General features: G+C 47.3%; 1 protein-coding gene across 1 annotated transcript in view; it reads left to right on the top strand.

The window, feature by feature from the left end:
- Nucleotides 1-19745, top strand: part of ARID1A (AT-rich interaction domain 1A) — a 71157-nt gene that overhangs the window by 22632 nt on the left and 28780 nt on the right. Inside the window, exons 2-4 of the mRNA XM_090058395.1 lie at nt 1168-1380; nt 2297-2761; nt 3864-3977. Coding sequence (XP_089914521.1) covers nt 1168-1380; nt 2297-2761; nt 3864-3977 — 792 coding nt within the window. The remainder of the gene's footprint in view (nt 1-1167; nt 1381-2296; nt 2762-3863; nt 3978-19745) is intronic.

The following is a 19745-nucleotide window of genomic DNA, read 5'->3' as shown; positions in this document are numbered from 1 at the left end:
CAGATTCCTGGTCCAGAGCAATGAAGCTTGAAGATTGTGCGTGGATTCTGGTGCCACCCGATTTCACACGAGCAAAACCCCTAATATGAAGGACCTTATCTAAAGTCTGTCTTTAGTGCTGCCTTCGGTTAGGCTGAGGAGCTGCTTTCATTTGCAGACTGTATTTTGAGGGAAACTAGGCTGACATTTCTTATGCCTTTTTCTTCGTGCAGAGATAACGCGTTTAGAAAGTGTGAGTAAAATTGCATTTTTTTCCAACTTTTCTCTTGCTTAAGTTATTTCAAGAGTGTGCGCTTACAGCAAACCTGGAAAAAAAACAAACCATGTACTTGCATAATTTTTGCAGACTTTGATTGTAAAATTGTACTCTTGGCTCTGGGCTTGGCCCTCATAGCTAATAACGGTTTGTTACATGTGTGAAGAAAGCTGCTTTAGAAAGAAGCGTCAAAAAGCGACACGAAGCACACGTGTAAAGATGCATGCTAAGAACGCACCTGCCTGCAGCTTTCGCAGGCATCGCTGTGCACCCCTAGCACCGTGCACTGAACTTAACTGTTGGGTTAGTGTTAACGATGCAGCTGAATTTAAATGCACAAATGCAATATTTTTGCATTGAGAGAGAGACCCAAACCTGCTTTGCTCAAGGGGGTACTGTTGTAGGAACCATAACATCTTGACTTCTGTGCATTCACATTTTAAACTGTAGTATCGCGTTAACGTATCGTTTTGCGCCAAATTTAATTATTTAAATACACGCAGCCCCAAACTGCTTCATGGTGTGGGCAAAAACCCTTTTGCGGCTTCTGTGAAACAACTGCTCTTTGGTCCCTTAGTCAGATTTAGAAACTGGTCTTCGTTTGTCCTAATGACTTTCCCACCCTTTCGTGTCTGCGGGCCTCAGCTGAGGTGGCAGAGATTCCTCCGAGTTGGGGAAGTGCGGTGGGAGTCTCTGTAGGGCCAGTATGGCTGCCTCTCCTCAACTGATGCTGTGTTTTATAATGTGACGGCTAACAATTCATTAGCTGAGGAGATGCGGGCCAGCTGGAAGCTTTGCTATGCCCTTTCCTGCTGACCACTTTCTTCATGGCTGTTTGGGTGGAAGGATCGTTTGGGAAATCTTTTCTACACCAGCAAAATATAGCTCATGTGTCATAACTTACTTTGCAGCCATCAAGCCCAATGGATCAGATGGGGAAGATGAGACCTCAGCCATATGGAGGAAGTAACCCATACGCACAGCAGCAGGGACCTCAGTCAGGGCCGCAGCAAGGACATGGATATCCAGGACAGCCATATGGGCCACAGACTCCCCAGAGATATCCAATGGCAATGCAAGGCAGGACGCAAAGTGCAATGGGCAGCATCTCGTATGCACAGCAGGTAGAGCATGCAGCCCCTCAGCCCCTCCCCGCTGTAGCCTCCTGTTCCCTGGCTAGAAGTTGAATGAAATCTTGAAATGTGGCTTGCTATTGTCTGTGCAAAAGGAACCCATCTTTACATTCAGTTCTGTCCCATCAACAGTTATTGAGGCAAAAAATGGCATTTTTGTTTAGACTGTGTATTATAATGTAGCCTGGTTCCCTATGTTGTGGACAGGCTTTGTGCAGTCCTTGCTTTCTGGAGAGGTGAGAGTGGATCTTTAGTATTAAAATGGGGGAGGAGGGGAAGAGATGAGGGTGGGTGGGGGATAGCTGATGCAGTTGTTCCCACCTTTTTTAGATCGCGGACCAAAAGTGACCATGGATCGGCAAACTGCGGACCAGCATACTGTAGACCAGAAGTGACCAGCAGCCAACTCTTTTCTATGCTGAGTATAAAAAAGGGTTGGCTGCTGGTCTGCAGTATGCCGGTCACTTCTGGTCTGGCAGCCAACCTTTGGGCTGCAGCCTGCAGGTTGGGAACCTCTCAGCTAATGGATTAAAACATTGCCTCCATGAAACTTTTAACTTGGGGATACAGCTGCCACTTGGAGCAGTATAAACTTCCACTCCAGGGCTAGTTGGCTGCTTGGTCCAAGCAGCTCCTGTTGAACTTTTGCAGCATATAAAAGCCTACCGTGGAAGCAAGCCCTCCATCTTTTGATGGTTGGTCAAGTCAGTACTGCAACTAAGTCTTTGTGGGTTGTAAAGATCTCCCAGAAGGAATCTGGCCCACTAGTGATCTTTTTCTGGTGCTTATTTAAGTGGGCAGCTGTATTTCCATTATCTTCCCAGTTAACTGTCCTCTGTGGGTTTCTGCAGAAGCTTCTCCTCAGCCATGCTCTTGTGTTCTGGAACTCTGCTCTCCTCTCTTGTAGATTCCTCCTTACGGACAGCAGGGCCCCAGTGCATATGGGCAGCAGAGCCAGACTCCATATTACAACCAGCAAGGTCCTCACTCCCAACAGCAGCAGCCTCCATATTCTCAGCAGCCCCCATCCCAGACCCCTCACACCCAGCCTTCTTATCAGCAGCAACAGCAGCCTCAGTCTCAGCCTCCGCAGCTTCAGTCATCCCAGCCTGCGTACTCCCAGCAGCAGTCCCAGCCACAGCATCAACAGTCCCCATCTCCGTATCCTCAGCAGCCATCCACAGCCCAGCAGCATCAACCAAGTCAGCCCCCTTACACCCAGCAGCAGTCACAGTCACCCTACCAGCAGCAGCAGACTCCACAGACAGCATCCTCAGCTCTCTCTCAGCAGTCCTCTTCATACCCTCAGTCACAACCACAGCAGCAGCAGCAGCAGTCTGCATACTCCCAGCAACGATTCCCACCTCCTCAGGTAGGCCTTCTCCCACAGTCTGTCTGCTCCTATAGGGTTTGCATAAATTGGTTTTCTCGGTATTCAAAACCACTGAAATGCTCTGTAAACATGCAAACTGAATTGTTTGAACTACTAAATGTACAACCTTCCTCGCTGGGACTAGTTCCATGTCTCCCAGCTGTGATGGAGAAACGAGCAGGGCCGTGTAGAGAGTGTCTTCAAGATCACAAACACAGGACGTTGGCACTGCCAATCTAAAAGGCTCCTGATTTGAATGGCTTTCAAACTGGGGGGGTATGGAGTGTCTCCACGTGGTACGCAGACCTACTGTGCTTATCACCGTGGCAGAGCATTTCAAGGAATTATACTTCCTGCTGCTCTGGGAGCCCAGACCAAGATTCGTGTGAGATTTTTCTCAGAGCTTTTTATAATCATGCAAAGGAAACACTGAGTAGCTGCTTTGCTGCTTGGGTGCGGTTTCCCCCTGTAAACTAACAAAATTGTAAAGCAAATAAAAGGCAGAATAGCCTGCAAAATGACCTAGAGAAAAATGCATGGGAATGGGCTAGGTTAGGTGTTCAGTGTGAAGCCCTGCCCTGCACTTAAAAGCAAAGAAATGGCACCAGTTAAAATCAGACAGCAAGGTGTGCTGCATTCAGGTGAATTTATTTTCATTTGATCTTGCTAACAGTAGGATGTTTCTGTATGTAGTTGTCTAGAAACATTCCTACAGATGACAAATTTCACCTTTCTATTGTGAACTTAATTACATGAGTAAATGATGCAGGTTAAAAAATGAAAAGCCCTGTAACTGCCACAGGAAAGCTGTGACATGAGGAAGTTTAAGAGTTTACATAACAGGAGTGTAGTATGAAAGTGTTTGAGAAATACTGTTTTATGCTTCATCTTCTAGTACCGAATCATCTTTGGTCTAGGCAGTTAGCTTGGCTTAGTTGTCCATTGCTCGCCTTGTCCCCTGGGTGTTGTGGGCTGGTGGTAACTTGGTTTCTCTTCCCCATTTTGGACAAATGTACTTGAGTAGTACACAAACCTTCCTGCTTATGAATTCATAACAGAGCCCATGTCTCACTTCTGTGCTGTGTTACCTTGTGTGTTTCAGGAGTTATCTCAAGACTCATTTGGGTCACAGGCATCATCTGCCCCTTCAATGGCTTCCAGTAAAGGACAAGAAGATATGAACTTGAATCTTCAGTCCAGACCCTCCAGCCTACCGGTGAGTGGTGAGCGTGTCTGTGAACGAATGAACAAGCAGAGGTGCAGTAGGATACATTAGCACTGGTGGTACTGCAGGCGGAAGCCGGGATGCTGGAGACTCCTAAGCCATGTAGCTTTCCTCCAGAGACTGTGTAACTTAAATAACTAGCAGATATCATGGTATCCCTTGAATACTGTGGCCTAGATGTTCCAGCTTGGGGAAAGGCACTGAATTGCACTCACAGCAGCCTCTGACCTTGTGGGGTCTTTTGTATTCCAGTTCTGCTCATCGCTAGACTTCTTGGTTAAAAATCTAGTGTCTTTTCTTTGTCAGTGGATCATTGCATTGCTGATTGTGCTCCTTTAGTACAATTGGACTGAATAGTTGGCAAAAAATACTTTTGTTTAGGTCACGGAGTTAAGAAGATCCATTGTAGGTCGTCCCTTCTACTGCAAGCAGGGGAGGACTGTATCATCTGCACCCCATATCTGCTTGCTAAGTTTGCCTTAAGCACTCAGGCACTTGCATAGTTTGTAAATGTGTCTGACTAACATTCAGTCCCCTGGCTCATACTGAGCAAAAGGAGTTCTACCTCGGGTTTAAATGTCCTGGACCAGTGAGGAGAGTTGAAAATCACCCCTTCAAAATCCTGGATGACCTGCCCAAACAGAGCCATGTCAGTGGCTCAGAATAAAAGTTTGGTTTGTTGAAATCTGTTTTGTTAGTGATTTGGTTACTCCAAATTAGTGAGAGGTAGAAGTGATGTTTTCTCCTCCCCTTGAGCATGAGGCTGAAGCTTCTTCACAAGTGGCAGCTGGCTTGGTCAAAGGAGGATGAGCTGTGTACATACCAGAAATTATTTTTGCTTTCTTCAATAGAAAATCCAGTTTGTGGGTATGCCCTTCAAACTAAGATTTTTGAATTGCAGGGGCAAATAATGTTACACAAATGCTGAAAGGACTCTAAGTTTGATAGCTCAATGGGGTATGTTTTTTGGAATATTTTTCCTCTTATCATCTGGTTGGTTCCATTTGGCCCCCGAGTGGCTACAAGGAAGTTGTTCTGAGGTGTAGGAAAGAATCTTTTTTCCACAGCATGTTTCTTTCGACTCTACAGATCCTGCCATGTGACCCATCTTCTGGCTTAGAACATAGGGAAAGTGAAAGGCATGAAAGCAATTCAGGAAACTGTCCTGACGCTGAACTGGAGGGAGTCATGTTTAGTAGACTAATGCTAGAAGGATTCATGAAGACAATGGGCTCCTTTTGATTCAGATCATAGGAATTAGTGGCTTCTCCTGCACACAACCAAATGGAAGTGTGCTTTATATGTTATAGTGAAACGTGGTTTCTCCATGAACCCTTTTTTCAAGTTCACCTTCTTCAAATGGCTGAAAGAGGATTTCCATTTGTGGTATGGGGGTGGGGTGGTTTGGGAAAGTGGGAGCTGCATCTTGTTAGAGGCCTGAATTTTAAGGCATCAATTAGCTTCTGACATGCACTGCAGCACCCAGAGCCTGGCTTGGTACAGGTCTTGCATCTGTGGCCGCTTTCTGCAGTTGTCAGCCTGCCATTTCAGCCAAACCTCTTTGCAACCTTTTGTCTTTCTGAGTTTACCAGTAAATCCTCTGAAGCATAAGAGAATCAGTTGGTCCTTACCCTTCCAGAGCCAGGTGCACCCCAGGATGCACTGTTTTCCAGGTGTATGCTAGAATTCACCATCTTCTTTAATGCAAAGGGGATTGGTAATCATAGCTTCAAGATCTGCACTCCTTGCCTAGTCCTTTAAAATGGGAAATGCATCAGACAGTGACTCAAACAACCATATCCTGGACCAGTAATGTGGGAGGGCCTTGCAAGTGTGTGTTGGCCAGCCCTCTTGCCGTGACTTTTTTGCAGGGGTTCTTGACTGAGAGGGCTGGAGGCAGATCCCCCATAGAAGCTAAGCGTTATATTTTTCTTCTCTGTTCACCTCAAAATTGGTCCATGAGGAGTCCTAAGTCCCTGCTATTAGTCAAATAAACTTTCCCAAGTTGCATATAAATGCCTTTTATAAAAGTACAGTTGTGGGGCTCTTTGCATGTTTGAAAACCTCTGGGCTCCTTCCTAAGGGCTTGGAAGATCTTGCAGAGTAGCCAGTTACTGCGTTCTTTGGAAACTGGGCGATCTAGGAGATGCAGTATCTTAACTTGCTGCATCTAGGTTGACCCTGACTAAAACATACCTTGCTGTTTTTCTGGTTACCTCTGTTTAGGAAGATTAAATACATTTATTAAATCTTAACAAAGTCTGGAAGCCATCGTAACGTATGGCTCAAGTATAACCATTGAAATGTTGGGCAACAAATGGGGAGCATTTCCTTAGCAGGTCTTCCCTCTTTTTAGGAAGTGTCTGTTTCCTTGAGACTAACCACAAACCTGGCAGTACCGACAGGAAAGCTCATGCAGCCTGATATTTCTTGCCTGCCTTGTCGAGCTCTATCTGAGGGGTGGCCAGTTCACCTGGAGGGGTGGTGCCTCTCTGGGTGTCTGCTCATTAGTAAATTGGAGAACCAGCCCTTGTGCCATTTTTTTCGTTGTCTTGTTTGAATCCGAAAGACAGGAATATTGCAAAGGGCTGAAATTCATCAATGATTTACCTAGTGCCTTGATTGCAACAGTGCCTCGTCTCCCAAGTTTTGCCCACATGTCCCTGGGTTTTAATAGTTTTATGTTGTCTTTCCATTTCAGAACAATGGCCAAGCAGTGTAGGTTTATACGGCACAAGGCGGCAATATGCTGAGACGTGCTAGCCTGCATGCTCTGCTTCAGTGTCCTGTGTCTAGCTCAGCATTGCTGTGTCCCTTATAAACGCACCCAAAGAGTGCGAGTACATACACTGCAGCTGCTAAAGACCCTCGGGCTTTTCGGGATCCAGGATGGTGCCTGCCAAGGCCTATTGTTGTCTGGACAGAGAACTTTTCTGAGGCACTTCTAACAGCGCAACCCAGTGAAACTTAGATTGCTCTCACACAGGAGAGCAGAGGATAGTCGTGGCATCTGGATGTAATGGATGGAATAATCTTGAGTATAAATCTCTTCTTTCTAGGAGATAAGTCTCTGAAATTTAGCAAGAGCTTCTCCCAGGCAAGAAGCCTCCAATTTTATTTGGCCTTTAACTTCCTGAGGACCTCGACCCCTGGAGAATGAATCTGAAGATGGTGTCTCTGGCTGGTACTTAAAAGCTAGTGTTTGGTTTTTAATCAGGATGTGCTAGTTTTCTGCAAAGTTTTTAGGTGTAGTCAGAGGGCTCTTTCTTTGCATCCTTTCTTTTGTCCCCTTCCTCTTGCTACAACTTGAGCTACAAATATTCTGACTAGGACTTGCTGGAGGAGGGAGGGGGGGAATGGAAGTTGCCTTTCAACGGGTACTAATTTTCTCTTGAGTGAAAGATCTTACTCCCGTGGAGAGTATATTGCACAGCCCTTCCAAGTCTGGTCTCAGTTCTTTCTGCCAAAGCATACTTCCAGAGTGAGCTTGTCAGCTTCTTAAGGGGTTCGGATACCTGATGCAGGGAAGTGTAGAGTGCCTGGCAGGTGTTTCATTTATCCCTTCCCTTGATTTCCCCTCCTTCTTCCCGATAGTAAGTACCTCGATGGCTGGTTTCCTACACGGAGCTTAGTGTCCCACGTGTGTCCAAAGGGAGTCTAGAGGAGGCATTGTTTGCCTCTCTTCAGGAACATTTCTTCAGAAGCTCCTGAATTTCGTAAGGGATGGCTTTCTTTGTCTTCTTCAGGGTTCTTGATGTTCTCTGGTGTTCTTTTGTTGAGACCCAAAGTCTCAGAAGTTGGTTTTCTTTCTTATAAGTTGATTTTAAGCAGTTTTTTTAACACCTTAAGGGGTTGCGTGCTTATTTTGTAGCAGTGGAAAATAAGAGGCATTGCTTAGACAGAGTTGTTAGCATGAAAAAAGATCTCGAAACTGAAGGGTCCAATGTGTGAAGGAACAGAGATGTTGGTGGCCCACCAAGGAGCTTGCATATTGATGCTAGGTAAAAGGAGCATGACAGCAGGATGGAGAGCAAGGTTCTCGGCTGGTGTTGCATCGCTGGAGCTGTGCTGGTTTGTACTAGCTGAAGGTCTACCCTACCATCCTCGGCAATTGCTGCCATGTGCCCATGGTCGTTGATGGAAGGAGAGTTCGGGAAGCTGTGTACCGCTGTGTCATGTTCCAGTAAGTGTAGACTGCCCTTCCTTTCCTGTAGCCCTAAATTGCTACTTGGTTTTTTGCTGTAAAAGAAACTCCCCCCAGTTCAGAATTTGACTTCCTGCATCTGCGTTCCATGTTTGCCAGTTGGCGTACAAGTCCTGTGCTTGTCTAGAGGGGTAGGATATCTTCAGGAGCCTCCCATGGTTCAGGTTAGTTCGAGCTGAAGGTGAACAGGCTTTCCAGTGGTGGTTTTTTCAGGCCGGGTACTGAAGTAAGTGCACTGCATGAGCAGGGTCAGGATGCTGAAATACGGTTTTATGACAGTCTTCAGGGAGAAACAAATACCAGTTTAACTCGCCTCCTTTTCTGGTTATGATAGAGTTACCTTCACCAATCAGAAAAGTTTAAAGCCCAAACCTTACAGGGAAGGTACACCTGTGGTATGCCAGCAGACTGCAGCGCGCGCAGGGAACAGCCCCGAATGCCCAGCAACTAGTGTTGGGACCAGCAAGTGCTTCATCTTCATAAAACCTGACTTCTGATGCTGGTAGCTTGGCCCCCAGAGGAGGAAATGGGGTACCAAGTCTCCAGGTCAGTGAACTGAAAGTGCATTTGACTGGTTTTTGGTTTTAGATGAGGGAGGAGGTGGAGGGGGCGCACCAAGCAAACAGGACAAATATATTGGCCATCACCAGACTCGGGTGGAGTCTTAGCAAAACCTGCTATTTCAGCACACCCATGCCTCGCTCCCTGGCTATCAGAAAGGAACTTAGTGCAATCCCTGTCAGCTCGGAGGCTTTGGAAAACAATTGCCATGTCTGGCCATTAATAACTTGCCCGCGTGCCAAGCATGCGTCACGGCGTTGGGTCTGCCCTGAAGACTGTGTTCAAGTAGAACCACTTTGCTACTGGCGTCTAGCAGCTGCGCGTGGTCTGGGAGCAGGTCAGGGGTTTTCTGTGAAGCAGTATTTCAGTGGAAAGCACTGATTTGTCAGAATTGAAACCGTTTGCAGGAATGTGCCGGTTTTGAAGAAACCGAATCTGGGGAAAAGTTTCCAAGGGCAGGGCAGAAGATTCACTCAAAATCAGATATGGTAGACAAGCAGCTAGTGTGCCCCCGCCCAGGTTTGAGTCCCTGTGTCAGTGAATATGTGAAGTGGGACGGCTCTATCAAGCGAGAATTAAGCTTTCCACTCTAGCAGCTGGTTGATTATGACATGCCTGAGTGGGGGGGATCCTGTCCAAGGCTTTTTGTGAAAACTTTTGTAGGCTCTTGGTTTTTTACCATGTAGGATGGGAATCTTTATTTTAATCTCATTTTTTGCATGACAGAAAACCTGTTTCCCACCCATCTCTGCCCATTGCTTGTTTGATCTTGGGGGGGGGGGCTCTGAGCTGTTTCTGTTGATGCCTGAAGAGGATGCAGTAACTAACTCAGACCAAATCACTGATCCGCACTTAGTAGTTTTACCTTTGTTGCAGTCTCCAATCTTCAAAGTCGGGGCCTGGATGGATCAGGCTGCTGGAGGTGGAGGAAATGTCCCTATCTCTGATTTTTCAGCTCTCAGAATTTGAGTCAGCCTGTGACTTGGGAGGACAATAAATATTTGCTGCTGAATCTAATGGTGAACCCCTCAGCCTTTCCTTCCTTACTGGGTTTCCTGCTTCACTTTGTTGCTGGACTTTCAGCTCCTATTTCTCACTGTGCTTTTCAGCGGGGTCCAGCAAGTTACAAATATCAAAGCAACATGGCACATGCCTGCAGTAGTGCCTTAGCATGGTGGAAATAACTAGAGAGAAGGTGCTTTTCTGTTCCAAGCATTTTTCCAAGGTGCACAATTCCTGGCCACTAACGTTTGAGGGGTCAGAGCAGCTCAGCTTTATGCTGATGTGCAGTGCCTGTGCTGAGAGCAGGAGTTGAATGAGTCTTTTTGTAATCTTCCCTCTCTGCGGTGCCTCAAGCATTTTCTCCTAAGACCTCGCCCCCATGCTCATGTGACTCCCATTCCCTTGCAGTTGTTCTGGAGTCCTCCGCTTTTCAGAGTTTGGATTTCTAAGCTGCCCGGCGTGGGCTTGAGAAACACAAATGTCACAGGCCCCCAGTCACTCCAGCGACACGCTTTCTGCAGGTGACCCAGCCTCTTGGGATTGCTCTGCTGTTTGTCCATGTGGCAGTGCCTCTCCTCCCACCCCTCCCTCCGATGCTGAACGAAGCTGCTGTGACCTGGTGCTCAGAAGGAAATTCCCCACCCCCACTGCTGTATCAGCCGAGGCTGTGCAGAGCAACGCTCAACCGTGTGCATTTTTTTTCTTTCCTTGCTAGGAGCGGTACCCAATCAGCTTCCAGTTTATAAATCATGCTGCGCTGAGCCACCGATGCAGCTTGCTTCGCGGATGCCTGTGCTTGCAGCAGATTGCTCTATGCTCGGTCCCGGGCCCGTTTCCTGTTTCTATTCTAGTCGCTAGTGGCTCAGCTCTGCTTCCTGCCAGTGTATGTTACACAGATTCCCCTTGCCGGAGCCGTTCGGTTTTGTAGGAACAATTTCAGTTAGAGAATTAACTGAAACGTGAAATGAGCCATCTCCTTTCTGGAGCCACCGATCTGGGCGGCAGTCGCAGGCTGCCCAAGAGGCATGCTCGTTTCCTCCTGTTTTTGCAGCTCTCTTTCAGGCCCTGCTACACTGAACAGGCGGGTCAATGTTTAATCCGGAAATTGCTCCAGGATGACCAGTTCTCATCTTGGATTCCTAACAATGGGCCATTTTCTCTATCACGCTCGCCCACTGAACCAGAATATCCTGGATGTGCATGGCTTTTAGTTACCCGGTTAGAGTAACCTCTCTTGTGTGCTCCTTGAGAGATGACCCTCTATGTTTAAAGCCCCTCCAGCAAAGTCGGTCATTTCAGAGGGAGGCGATGTGCTACTGGCTTCCCTTTTTACTGCAGGTGGAGACAACTTCACTTCTTTCTTTGGCAGCCTGGCGTGTTGTGCTAAGAGGACTGCTGTCAGCAAAAGAACCCCCCAAACCCGCAAGCATAAGCTCACTGAGGCTTGAAAAGAGGCAGGAGGGGCAAGGAGAAGTTGTAGTGACTTGACCTTCTTCTTTGCAACCTGCTCTGTTCTCTGGGCACAGGGTGGGGAAGGGATACATGGAGGTGTTTGACTTGAGCTGGTTCCTTCTTAGTAGGGCCTCTCCTAAGCTCTCAGACGACAAGCAGGCTTTTCCTGTACATGCCAACAAACTAATGCACACAAGTGTGTGAGAGAAACTCTTTTTTTTTTTTACCTTGTCCCCTGGTTATAGGGGAGCAGGGCAAGTTTAAGCCTTTGTCCATCCAGCCCCGACCTGTAGAGGCAGAGGCTGCCTTGTGAAGGCCGTGTCTGCATCCTTATTGGCACAGAGTTTGCGCTGTGGCTTCAGACCCATCCTCCATGGTGAGTGGAGAAGGAGTTGTCTCACTTGATTTTTATTATTTTTAATCGGGTCTTTATCCAGGAAGGAAGAAGCCTCTTCATGAGACGGAGTTTCCTGAAATGGCAAAAAAATGACTTCTAGTAATGGACTGTTCTGACAGCCTCTGACCTCGAGGGCTAGCAGCCATCATTTGTCAGCACGTGGAAGGGGCCCTATTTACCATGGTTTTTTGTCTTCTACACACTCTTCTTCCCCATCAGCTTGGAGGAGAAAGCCCACTGATTTAAGCATGACTTCAGTTTTCCAGGCCTAGCCAGATCAGCAGCAGAAGCACAGGGATTTTGGCTTGAAAGTGCCGCTTTTGTGAACACACAGCTCGATGTCCATAACAAGTGCAGCAGCAGCCCTTTTGAGGCTTTCTACAGCATTAATTACGTGGAGGCTGTAGCCGGCAAGGAGAAGGGGACGGGGCATGCAGTGCCCTCTTTTTGGTGGCCTGGTCCAAAGGAAGAAATGCCAGCTTTGTCTGGCTTATAAACATCCAACACATTTGGAAACCCTGTCCCTTTTTTACAAATTTCCGAACAATCTTTCTCTTCTTTTCACCCTCGCCCACCTCCCAAAATGAGTTTTCTAGCTGCAGTCGCAGTTTCAGCGCTGTTGGAGCCCATTGTAGCATTGTCAGCCCAGTCTTTTAGTGTGATCTTTCTCCAAATTGGAAGCATGGACCAAGAGCCTTTTACATATTTCCCGTTTTTGGAATTCCTGGCTTCACTGCATTTCTTTGCCCATCCAGACTTGGATGGTTGGCATGGTGGCGTAATCGCATGCTAAGATGACTAAATGCTTCTGGAGTCTGGATTGAACACATCACAGATGGAGAATGCCGTGCAGATGAGGAGGAAGTGGGGCTGGGAATTTGTGCATGTCCTTGGGGATAGAGACAGCAGCTTAGTTTCCTGTTGCTTATATACAATATCTTTGCAGATGATGAGGGTTTTGGCTTCAGAAGACGCAGTGTCTCCTGCGTATTGATACAGGGTTGAGATGCATCTTGAAAGACCTTTTGTGGTCAGTCCTTTGAAACTTGTGCCACTTTCTCCTTTATGCTCTCCTACCCCAGGACCTTGTTGACTGCTGGATCAGGTCTGCTTTCTTTCCAGATCACACTGACATGGCTCAGCGCATCCCCTAACAGGAATTGCCCGAGTTGGGTGATGTTGGCATTGGAACCCCCCTGAGTTGCATGGGCGCTTTCTGTGGTCTCTTCTGCTCCAGTTCGCTTCAGGATCAGATCGTCAGACCTGTGCCTTGCTCTGCATGCTTTGCCATCAGAAAGCTGGGGCAGAAACTCTTGTTTAACTACCAGCCAGTACAGAATTGCCCCAGCAAATGGAAAAAGCCAAAATACGATTACCCTGTACCACTGCTGTGAATATTTCCTGGGGTATGTTAATACCAATTAAACACTAGGGAGCCTTGTAAAAATGAGGGGTGGGGGCAGGCAGGGATTCTCAAAAGGGTTAAGCAAAAACTGGCTTCCAAGGAGTTTGGCCGCTCTGGTTTCCAGGGTCCTGCAGAAGAGATCCACCCCCGGCGCTCCCTGGGGAGGGGGAGACTGCTGGCGGCCTCCACAGTGGGGCTTTTCTTTCGGCGACATCTTGTTCTGTGACTGAATCCCGTCACCCTTTCCTCTTACTTCGTGCTGCCAGTATAGCATTGACTGTTTTCAGAGAGGGGAGAGGACATGGGGATGTGCTAGTGGGCTCAGCGTTTTTGGGGAGGTGGGGGTTGTTTTACATTTTATTTGGAGGGGGAAGAGGAGAAGGGGTGGCGGAGAGCAGAAGCAAGAGATGTGATTAAAGCTCCTGCCGAGCAGATCTGTGGGAGTGGAGTATCGACCTCTGAAAAATCAATGGCTGCTGCGGTAGCAGTGCTGGCTGTTTTTGCAAGGTCTCCCATTGCAGGAATGTAGTAAAGCCAGCAGCACTTTCCTCCTCTTCCTCCTCTCTGCTCTGTATCTAGGCTCCATCCGAGCAGCCAGACCCACCTAGATTTGCTGAGGTGGATTCGAACAGCAGTTTATTTTTGCAATTAGAGTAAAATTTCTCGTGTGACACTGAGCCCCTCCTCCTCCTGCCAGCCTCCTTTCCAAATGCTCTTTCCCTGCACTGCAGCTAGAGCCAGCAGCTTCTACCAGTTTGTCTAAAGCCAGGCTGGAAGAATGAGCTTTTCAGCTCCCTTTTCAGACAAGGAGACTGTAGCAAGTGCTCTTTCCCACGTTCTGGTCCCCCTCCTAGATTAGTCCCTGTCAACAGTGGCCCTGCAGAGAAGCCCAAACTCCTTGTGGTGGGGAGGGAAGAAAATACGGGCTCGTTATGTAGCAGAGACCTGAATCCTGAGCAGTGTCGTTTTACTGATGCTCTTCAGCGGGTTGTTTCTTTTCTCTTTGCAGCAGGGGATGTCGGACCCACTTATCAGGGCCTGGGCGGATGGGAGTAAGCGTCACACGGGGAGACTTAGATGCATTTTTAGTTTGTAACCAAGATCTTACAGTTTTTCCCCCGAAAGGAGCTGTGTGCACTTCAGGGAGGAGCCTGAGAGCTCGCTTTGTAGCCGCTCGCCCGTCGTCCTTGTTCAGACCAGTAGACCTGGCTCCCGGTGGGCGACGCACGTGGTAGGCTAAAAACACAATTGGCTGTTACAGTGGAAGCTTTCTTGTCTAGTTGCTGATCTTAGAGGTTTTTAATAAGGGATGCAGGAGAACAGGCGAGGCTCTGCTCTGCACCCAGGGCACAGAAAACCGCCCAAAGGGCGTGGCCGAGAATGGGGTGTAGAGGGGCGCAGACTTCCCTTTCCAGGCTTTTCCCTACTTCCAGCACCAGGAGAAAGTTGCCTCTCAACAAATGACAAACCGCGTGCACAAAACCAACGTCTTTCCAAGCTGGGAGCTTAACCAATGTAACAGGAAAACAGCGTGCTGTGGAGGGGCGCATGCTTGCCCTGGTTATATTTGGGCATTTTGTTATAGTGAAGGTCTGGCAAAGGCAAGTAGAGCCTACAGATGATCACGGTTTTTTTTTTTTTAAATTTTTTTTTTTAATACGTTTTTATAAACCTAAATAATTCAGACGTCCCAAAGCTGGGCACTGCTGTCCTGTTTAGTAAGAATCCAGTTGAATCTCTTTCATTCCCCACATGTCTCCTGTCCCACTTCTCCCTGAAGCGCAGGGCATGGGATGGACAGTACCTCGATGTTTTTCAGCAGAAGCTTTGATTTTTCAACCTTGGACTTCAGAAACATTCTGGGTTTAGAGAGGAATGCATTGCAGAGAGCTTCTGAACGGATCTCCTCCGTCTCTCTCACACCGACGGATGATGATGAGCCGTCTAGAAGGTGCTTCTGCTGCTATGAAGAATGGCCTATTATCCTCCACACAATAGCCTATTGTAGAGAGAGAGCGGAGGGAGCCGAGCGGCCCAGTCCACCCTGTGGCAAGTTGTGTGCTTCCAGGATAGGGCAGGCTCCTGGAAATCTGTTTTGGTTTTGGTTATTTCAGCTTTTTTTCGCAGCACCTGCAGGTCTGTGTGGCCTGTTATCGTGGCCTTTTTTTTAAAGCAATCACCTGTGCAAGAGGTTGTGAGTTCAGTGCTTGAGATTAGCTCGTGTTGATGACGATGGTCACAGTTTGAATACACAAGGTCTAGTTTGGGCAGTGGCAAGTCCAGGCTCAACACACGGGCATCCTTGCCAGATTGTGAATGGGCAGTTGAGATGAGCAGCCTCTGCGCTCCTCCTGCTCCAACGTTAGTCTGCAAACAAGGTGTTATTTATGGGGAGGCCCCTCTGCTAGCAGCACAGGCCCCCACCCACTGGTTCTTTCGCCTAGGCTAATAAACAGCTATTCTGTAAGGATTTCTGGGCACCGCTGTCCTACTTTAATTTGTTGCTCAGGGAGAGGAGAGCTGTCAGCTCTGTTCAAGGGTGGATCAGGTTCCCGTTGTGCAACTCTGGCCGTGCAAAGCTACCTCAGTGGGAGCCGAGGCTCTGGCTGGCACTGTTTGAAATGTCAGCATTTGAGTGATTGCAGCCACTAGAGATGTTCATCGCTGGGTCGTATGAACTTGAGTAAGAGAAGTTCACTTCTTTTTTTTTTTTCTTGACTGGGTTTTGTCTAGGTTCAGATAAAGCAATACAACAGTGCATTCACCGTGGCATGGAACAGCCCGTTTCCTTCAGAAGCATAAAAATCCTGTTTAAGTTGCCAAGACACTCCTTTAAGATAAAGCCAATTTGTTATACTTTCCCTTCTGAACCATTTGAGTTGTGTTAAGCGCTCCGAAGAAAGGAAACGCACAGTAAAATCTCAACCCTGCCTGAATTCTGCTTCCCAACCACCGCCCGTCTTCCAGTTTGGCCCCACAACCCCCCAAAATGTGGGTATTCTTCATTGCAAGGGAATGACAGGCCTTTCTACACCCCCCTGCTCCCATCTTGTGCACGCAGTGCTGTCAGATGTGTAGAAACCTCCTGGGTTTTCTTCTTTTTTACAAGGTGCCCAATGTACGGGCTGGGCTCTGGTGTAAATGGGTACATGACCTCTCCAGACCACACAGCAGCTGGAAGTGAATACAGAGTGGCTTGTGGAGGGTAACATGCCAGACACAGTCATCTCTGTACTAGGGGGGTGGCAGTTTGTCACCCAGCTGTGTCCCTTTCTGTAAAATAACTTCGCATTCAAATAGGAGCTCTGAATGTTTACAGTTCTCAAAACCCTTGGAAAAGAAACTGTGGAAAAATGAAGACAGGCTAATAATTGTAATGCTAATGCAGGTGGTCCTGCTTTAAATCAGCGCACTGAGGATGTCCTTCTCTGAGAAGAGCCGGAGAAAAAAGATCATCCTGTTTTAATAATTCTCCTGTTAGTCCAGCCTCCGACTTCAGCCACACTGTTGGTTCTTGGTTTGCAGAAGTCCGCGTGGAAGTGATTTGGTTTACAGGATTTACGAGCGTCACCACGTGTGTCTACACAACTTCCTTGAACTGTATCTATTGATCGGACCGTGCTTTTACCGTCTTTTCATTTGGGCTGCCTCTCTGTCTTTCCTGACGCCCCTGTCCTTCCGGACACATTATTTACATGCCCTGACCCCGGGTAGCGGCTGGTTTGTGTTCTGGTCTGTCCCTTTGCTCAATCAGGACGGTGAAAATCTGGGGCTTTGTTACCCCGGTCTCGGGCCTTTCTTGTCGATTCGCTCTTCTGTTTGCTTAACTGACCGAGCTGAGGCTGCAGGCGAGATGGAGGTTCCCTTTTTTCACATAGAAGAAGCGTCGCTGTTCTCGGCACAGATTAACCGGCTCTCTTGCATTGGTCGTGCTGGGGCTTGCAGCCTATTCCCTCAGATAGGCAAGCTCCCTGCCCCTCCTCCTTTGGGTATTGGATTGTGTGATTTCAGGCATGGTTTTGTTGTGGTGTGAAAAGAAGGTGTTAGCTGCGGAGTCCCTGTTTGTCAGCAGTACTGACAAACCCACGCTGGCATGAGCTAGGATTGGGCAGCCAATCGCAGCTGGAACAGTTATCGTTTCAGAGTCCCTGTGGGCTTCCGCTATCAGGTCACATCCCAAAATAACACTGGGCAGTATTTCAAGTGAAGAAACGAAGGCTTTGGGGCTGCAGCCAGCCTGGAGTGTGAGATTCTGTGCGAAATAGTTGGAATCCCTCCAGCGTTTTTGATCTGCATGGCAGATGAGCAATAAAATGCATAAAAAACACATTGGAAACACGTGAGGAAATTCTCCAGACCCTGACGTTTCCTTCAAGTTGGCAGAGTTACCGCTGTTGATCCTCACCTCCTGTCTCGGCTCGATTGGCTCCGCTCAAGAGGAGGAGGGAAGAGGAGAGCCCTATTAGCAGGGCTGCTGCGTTGTTCTGGGCCTTGCCGAAATCCCTGGAGGGGGCAAATGAAAACCGTGCTGGTGTTTTTATTCTCTGGGCCTGATCCAGAACCCGCCGAAGATGATGGATCTTCACGATCCTTGCATTTTGGAGTAGGGCATTTGTGCTAAATCTGTCCTAAAAGCATCACGGAGAGGGAAGTGTTTGGGTTTCTTCTGGATTGCGACGCACTTCAGTTAATGGCGCTTTTAAAGTTTTTTGTGAGTGTGTCTTGTAGGCATAATTAAAACTACATAATCACGTTTTTACATGCGAGAAGATAACTCAACAGGCTGGGGACCAAATGCACCTTTGATTGCAGCCCACAGTGAAAGTGCTCTGGTCCCAGGTCTGACGTTTTTCTTTCCCCTTGTCCTGCAGAAGCCATGTTCCCTTGGCAGGTGGAAGTGGCACAGGCTGGGTGGGTTTGAATCCTTCATTTACTTATTAAATACACTGGTTCTGGTGGAGGGGAGTAGAGGCTGCACTGTTGGAGTGCGGCACATATCACGTAGCTTCATGGATGTTCAAGGCTCAGTGTGCAATTTGAAAGCTGTTGTCCTTTTTATATTTATGGACGTGAATTGTTTTAGCCTCCTAAGCTTTATGATCCGGTCATTTTGCAAGAAAAAAGCACCTGCTGCAGACTTGCACACCATTCCTTCAGTTAAGGGCTCAACTTCTGATGACTTTTGAAAGTGTAAAGATGATGGGCCTGATTTTCCTCGATGTGTTAGAGGCCCTTTTTATGTCATGTTAGCAGTGTGAAAGGACACTTAAATTGCATGTGGATACTACCCCGGTATTAACGGATAGGTAAATTACCAAACAGGCTAAATGGATGGAAACTAGTTAGCATCCAGCTAAGAGTCAGCATCACTTCACTAAGTCAGATGTTTTCAAGTGACTTGCTGCAGTTTAACTTGGCCATGGTGCATGGATGAGGCTGAGCACGCTGGTTTTAAAGTTTATCCAGTGGTTAGCGTTCAACCCGCTTGCCTGGCTCTGTTTACCCTTTTCTATATTCCCAGAACAGTCGCGTGCTCTCCTGTCTCAGACTTTACTTTGCTTAATTAATGTACGAGTGAACGTTGTTCATACCACGTAGCAGTTACTGACTCCTCAACTCCTCCATTTTGAAGAAGCTCCGTCTTCTGCTCATGGCAGATCAGAAGCAGCTCTCCCTGCGCCCCTGCTATTGCCAAGAGGGTTTCTCCTCTCGCCTCCCTTATGCAGCCCCCAAACACCCATTGCTCAGTCAGCTCAGCGTTCACGTTCTTGGATGTCGTGTCGTCTGGTGAAGGTCTCCAAGCAGACTTCTCAATAGATCTCTGACTCTAGCGTATCAGTAACATCTTCAGAGTATTATTTCATTCTCCAAAACATCCGCAAAAGTTTCTGGGAGGGATTTTGAAGATACTTGTGGAGATTTGGACTCTTAATTGCACTTCACTTGAAATGGAAATTGTGTATTCACATGCTGTCAAAGCCACCTACCATCTCAGCCCGAAAGTATATTAAAGAGAAACACCAGTCTTTGTTGTTTGGGTAGCGCACGTAAGGGCAGAGTGAAGTACGTCCATGCAACTTTGCTCTGAATTTCATGGCTTTCAGGCATACATTTTGTTACATGTCTGTCCTAGCAAACCTTGTAGCAGAAGGAGCTCATGCAGCCCTGCAATCTTACTAATGATGTTTTACAAACTTGGGTCCTAGAAAGGACCAAGGGACAGCCACGGTTTTTGATCTGATATATCAGAGGGGTGTTTTGTATTGCTACATAAAAGGATGGATTTCATTCATGGCTCCGTGATGGTTTTGCAGTTTAACTTGGGTTAAGTCTCTCAAGTGAAATATGAAAAGGGAAAAATGAAGTAGTGCTCCTGGCTTTGGTTTTAATTTCTTAAAATGAACAAAACCCGGGACATTTTCTGTCCTTTTTCTTAACGTCTCTTTAACAGGAAGTTCCTGGTTTTAGAGAGTAAATTTAGGTCTTATCTGCTTGTCTTTTTCCTAGAAGGGTCTGACAGTTGGATAAACGAGTAGGACTGTGACATTTACAGTACCAAGCATGCAAAAAGTAAGCAGTTCAGTGGAGGAGGGATTTTTAGACGCTTCATTTTGGCAGGCAAATTTATTCAGTGAATGCTTCACAAGCATTGGAGAGAAAAGGTATTTGTTCTTTTTTTTTTTTCTTAAACAAAGAGATCTAATATCATTTCCTCTTCAGTTAAGGAAACTTCACTGA

Source organism: Crocodylus siamensis, chromosome 7 (assembly GCF_052110815.1).
Source record: "Crocodylus siamensis isolate JL-2025a chromosome 7, ASM5211081v1, whole genome shotgun sequence".
Classification (NCBI taxonomy): domain Eukaryota; kingdom Metazoa; phylum Chordata; order Crocodylia; family Crocodylidae; genus Crocodylus; species Crocodylus siamensis.
Note: the sequence above shows the minus strand (reverse complement) of the source record. Positions and strands in the feature narration are given on the sequence as shown.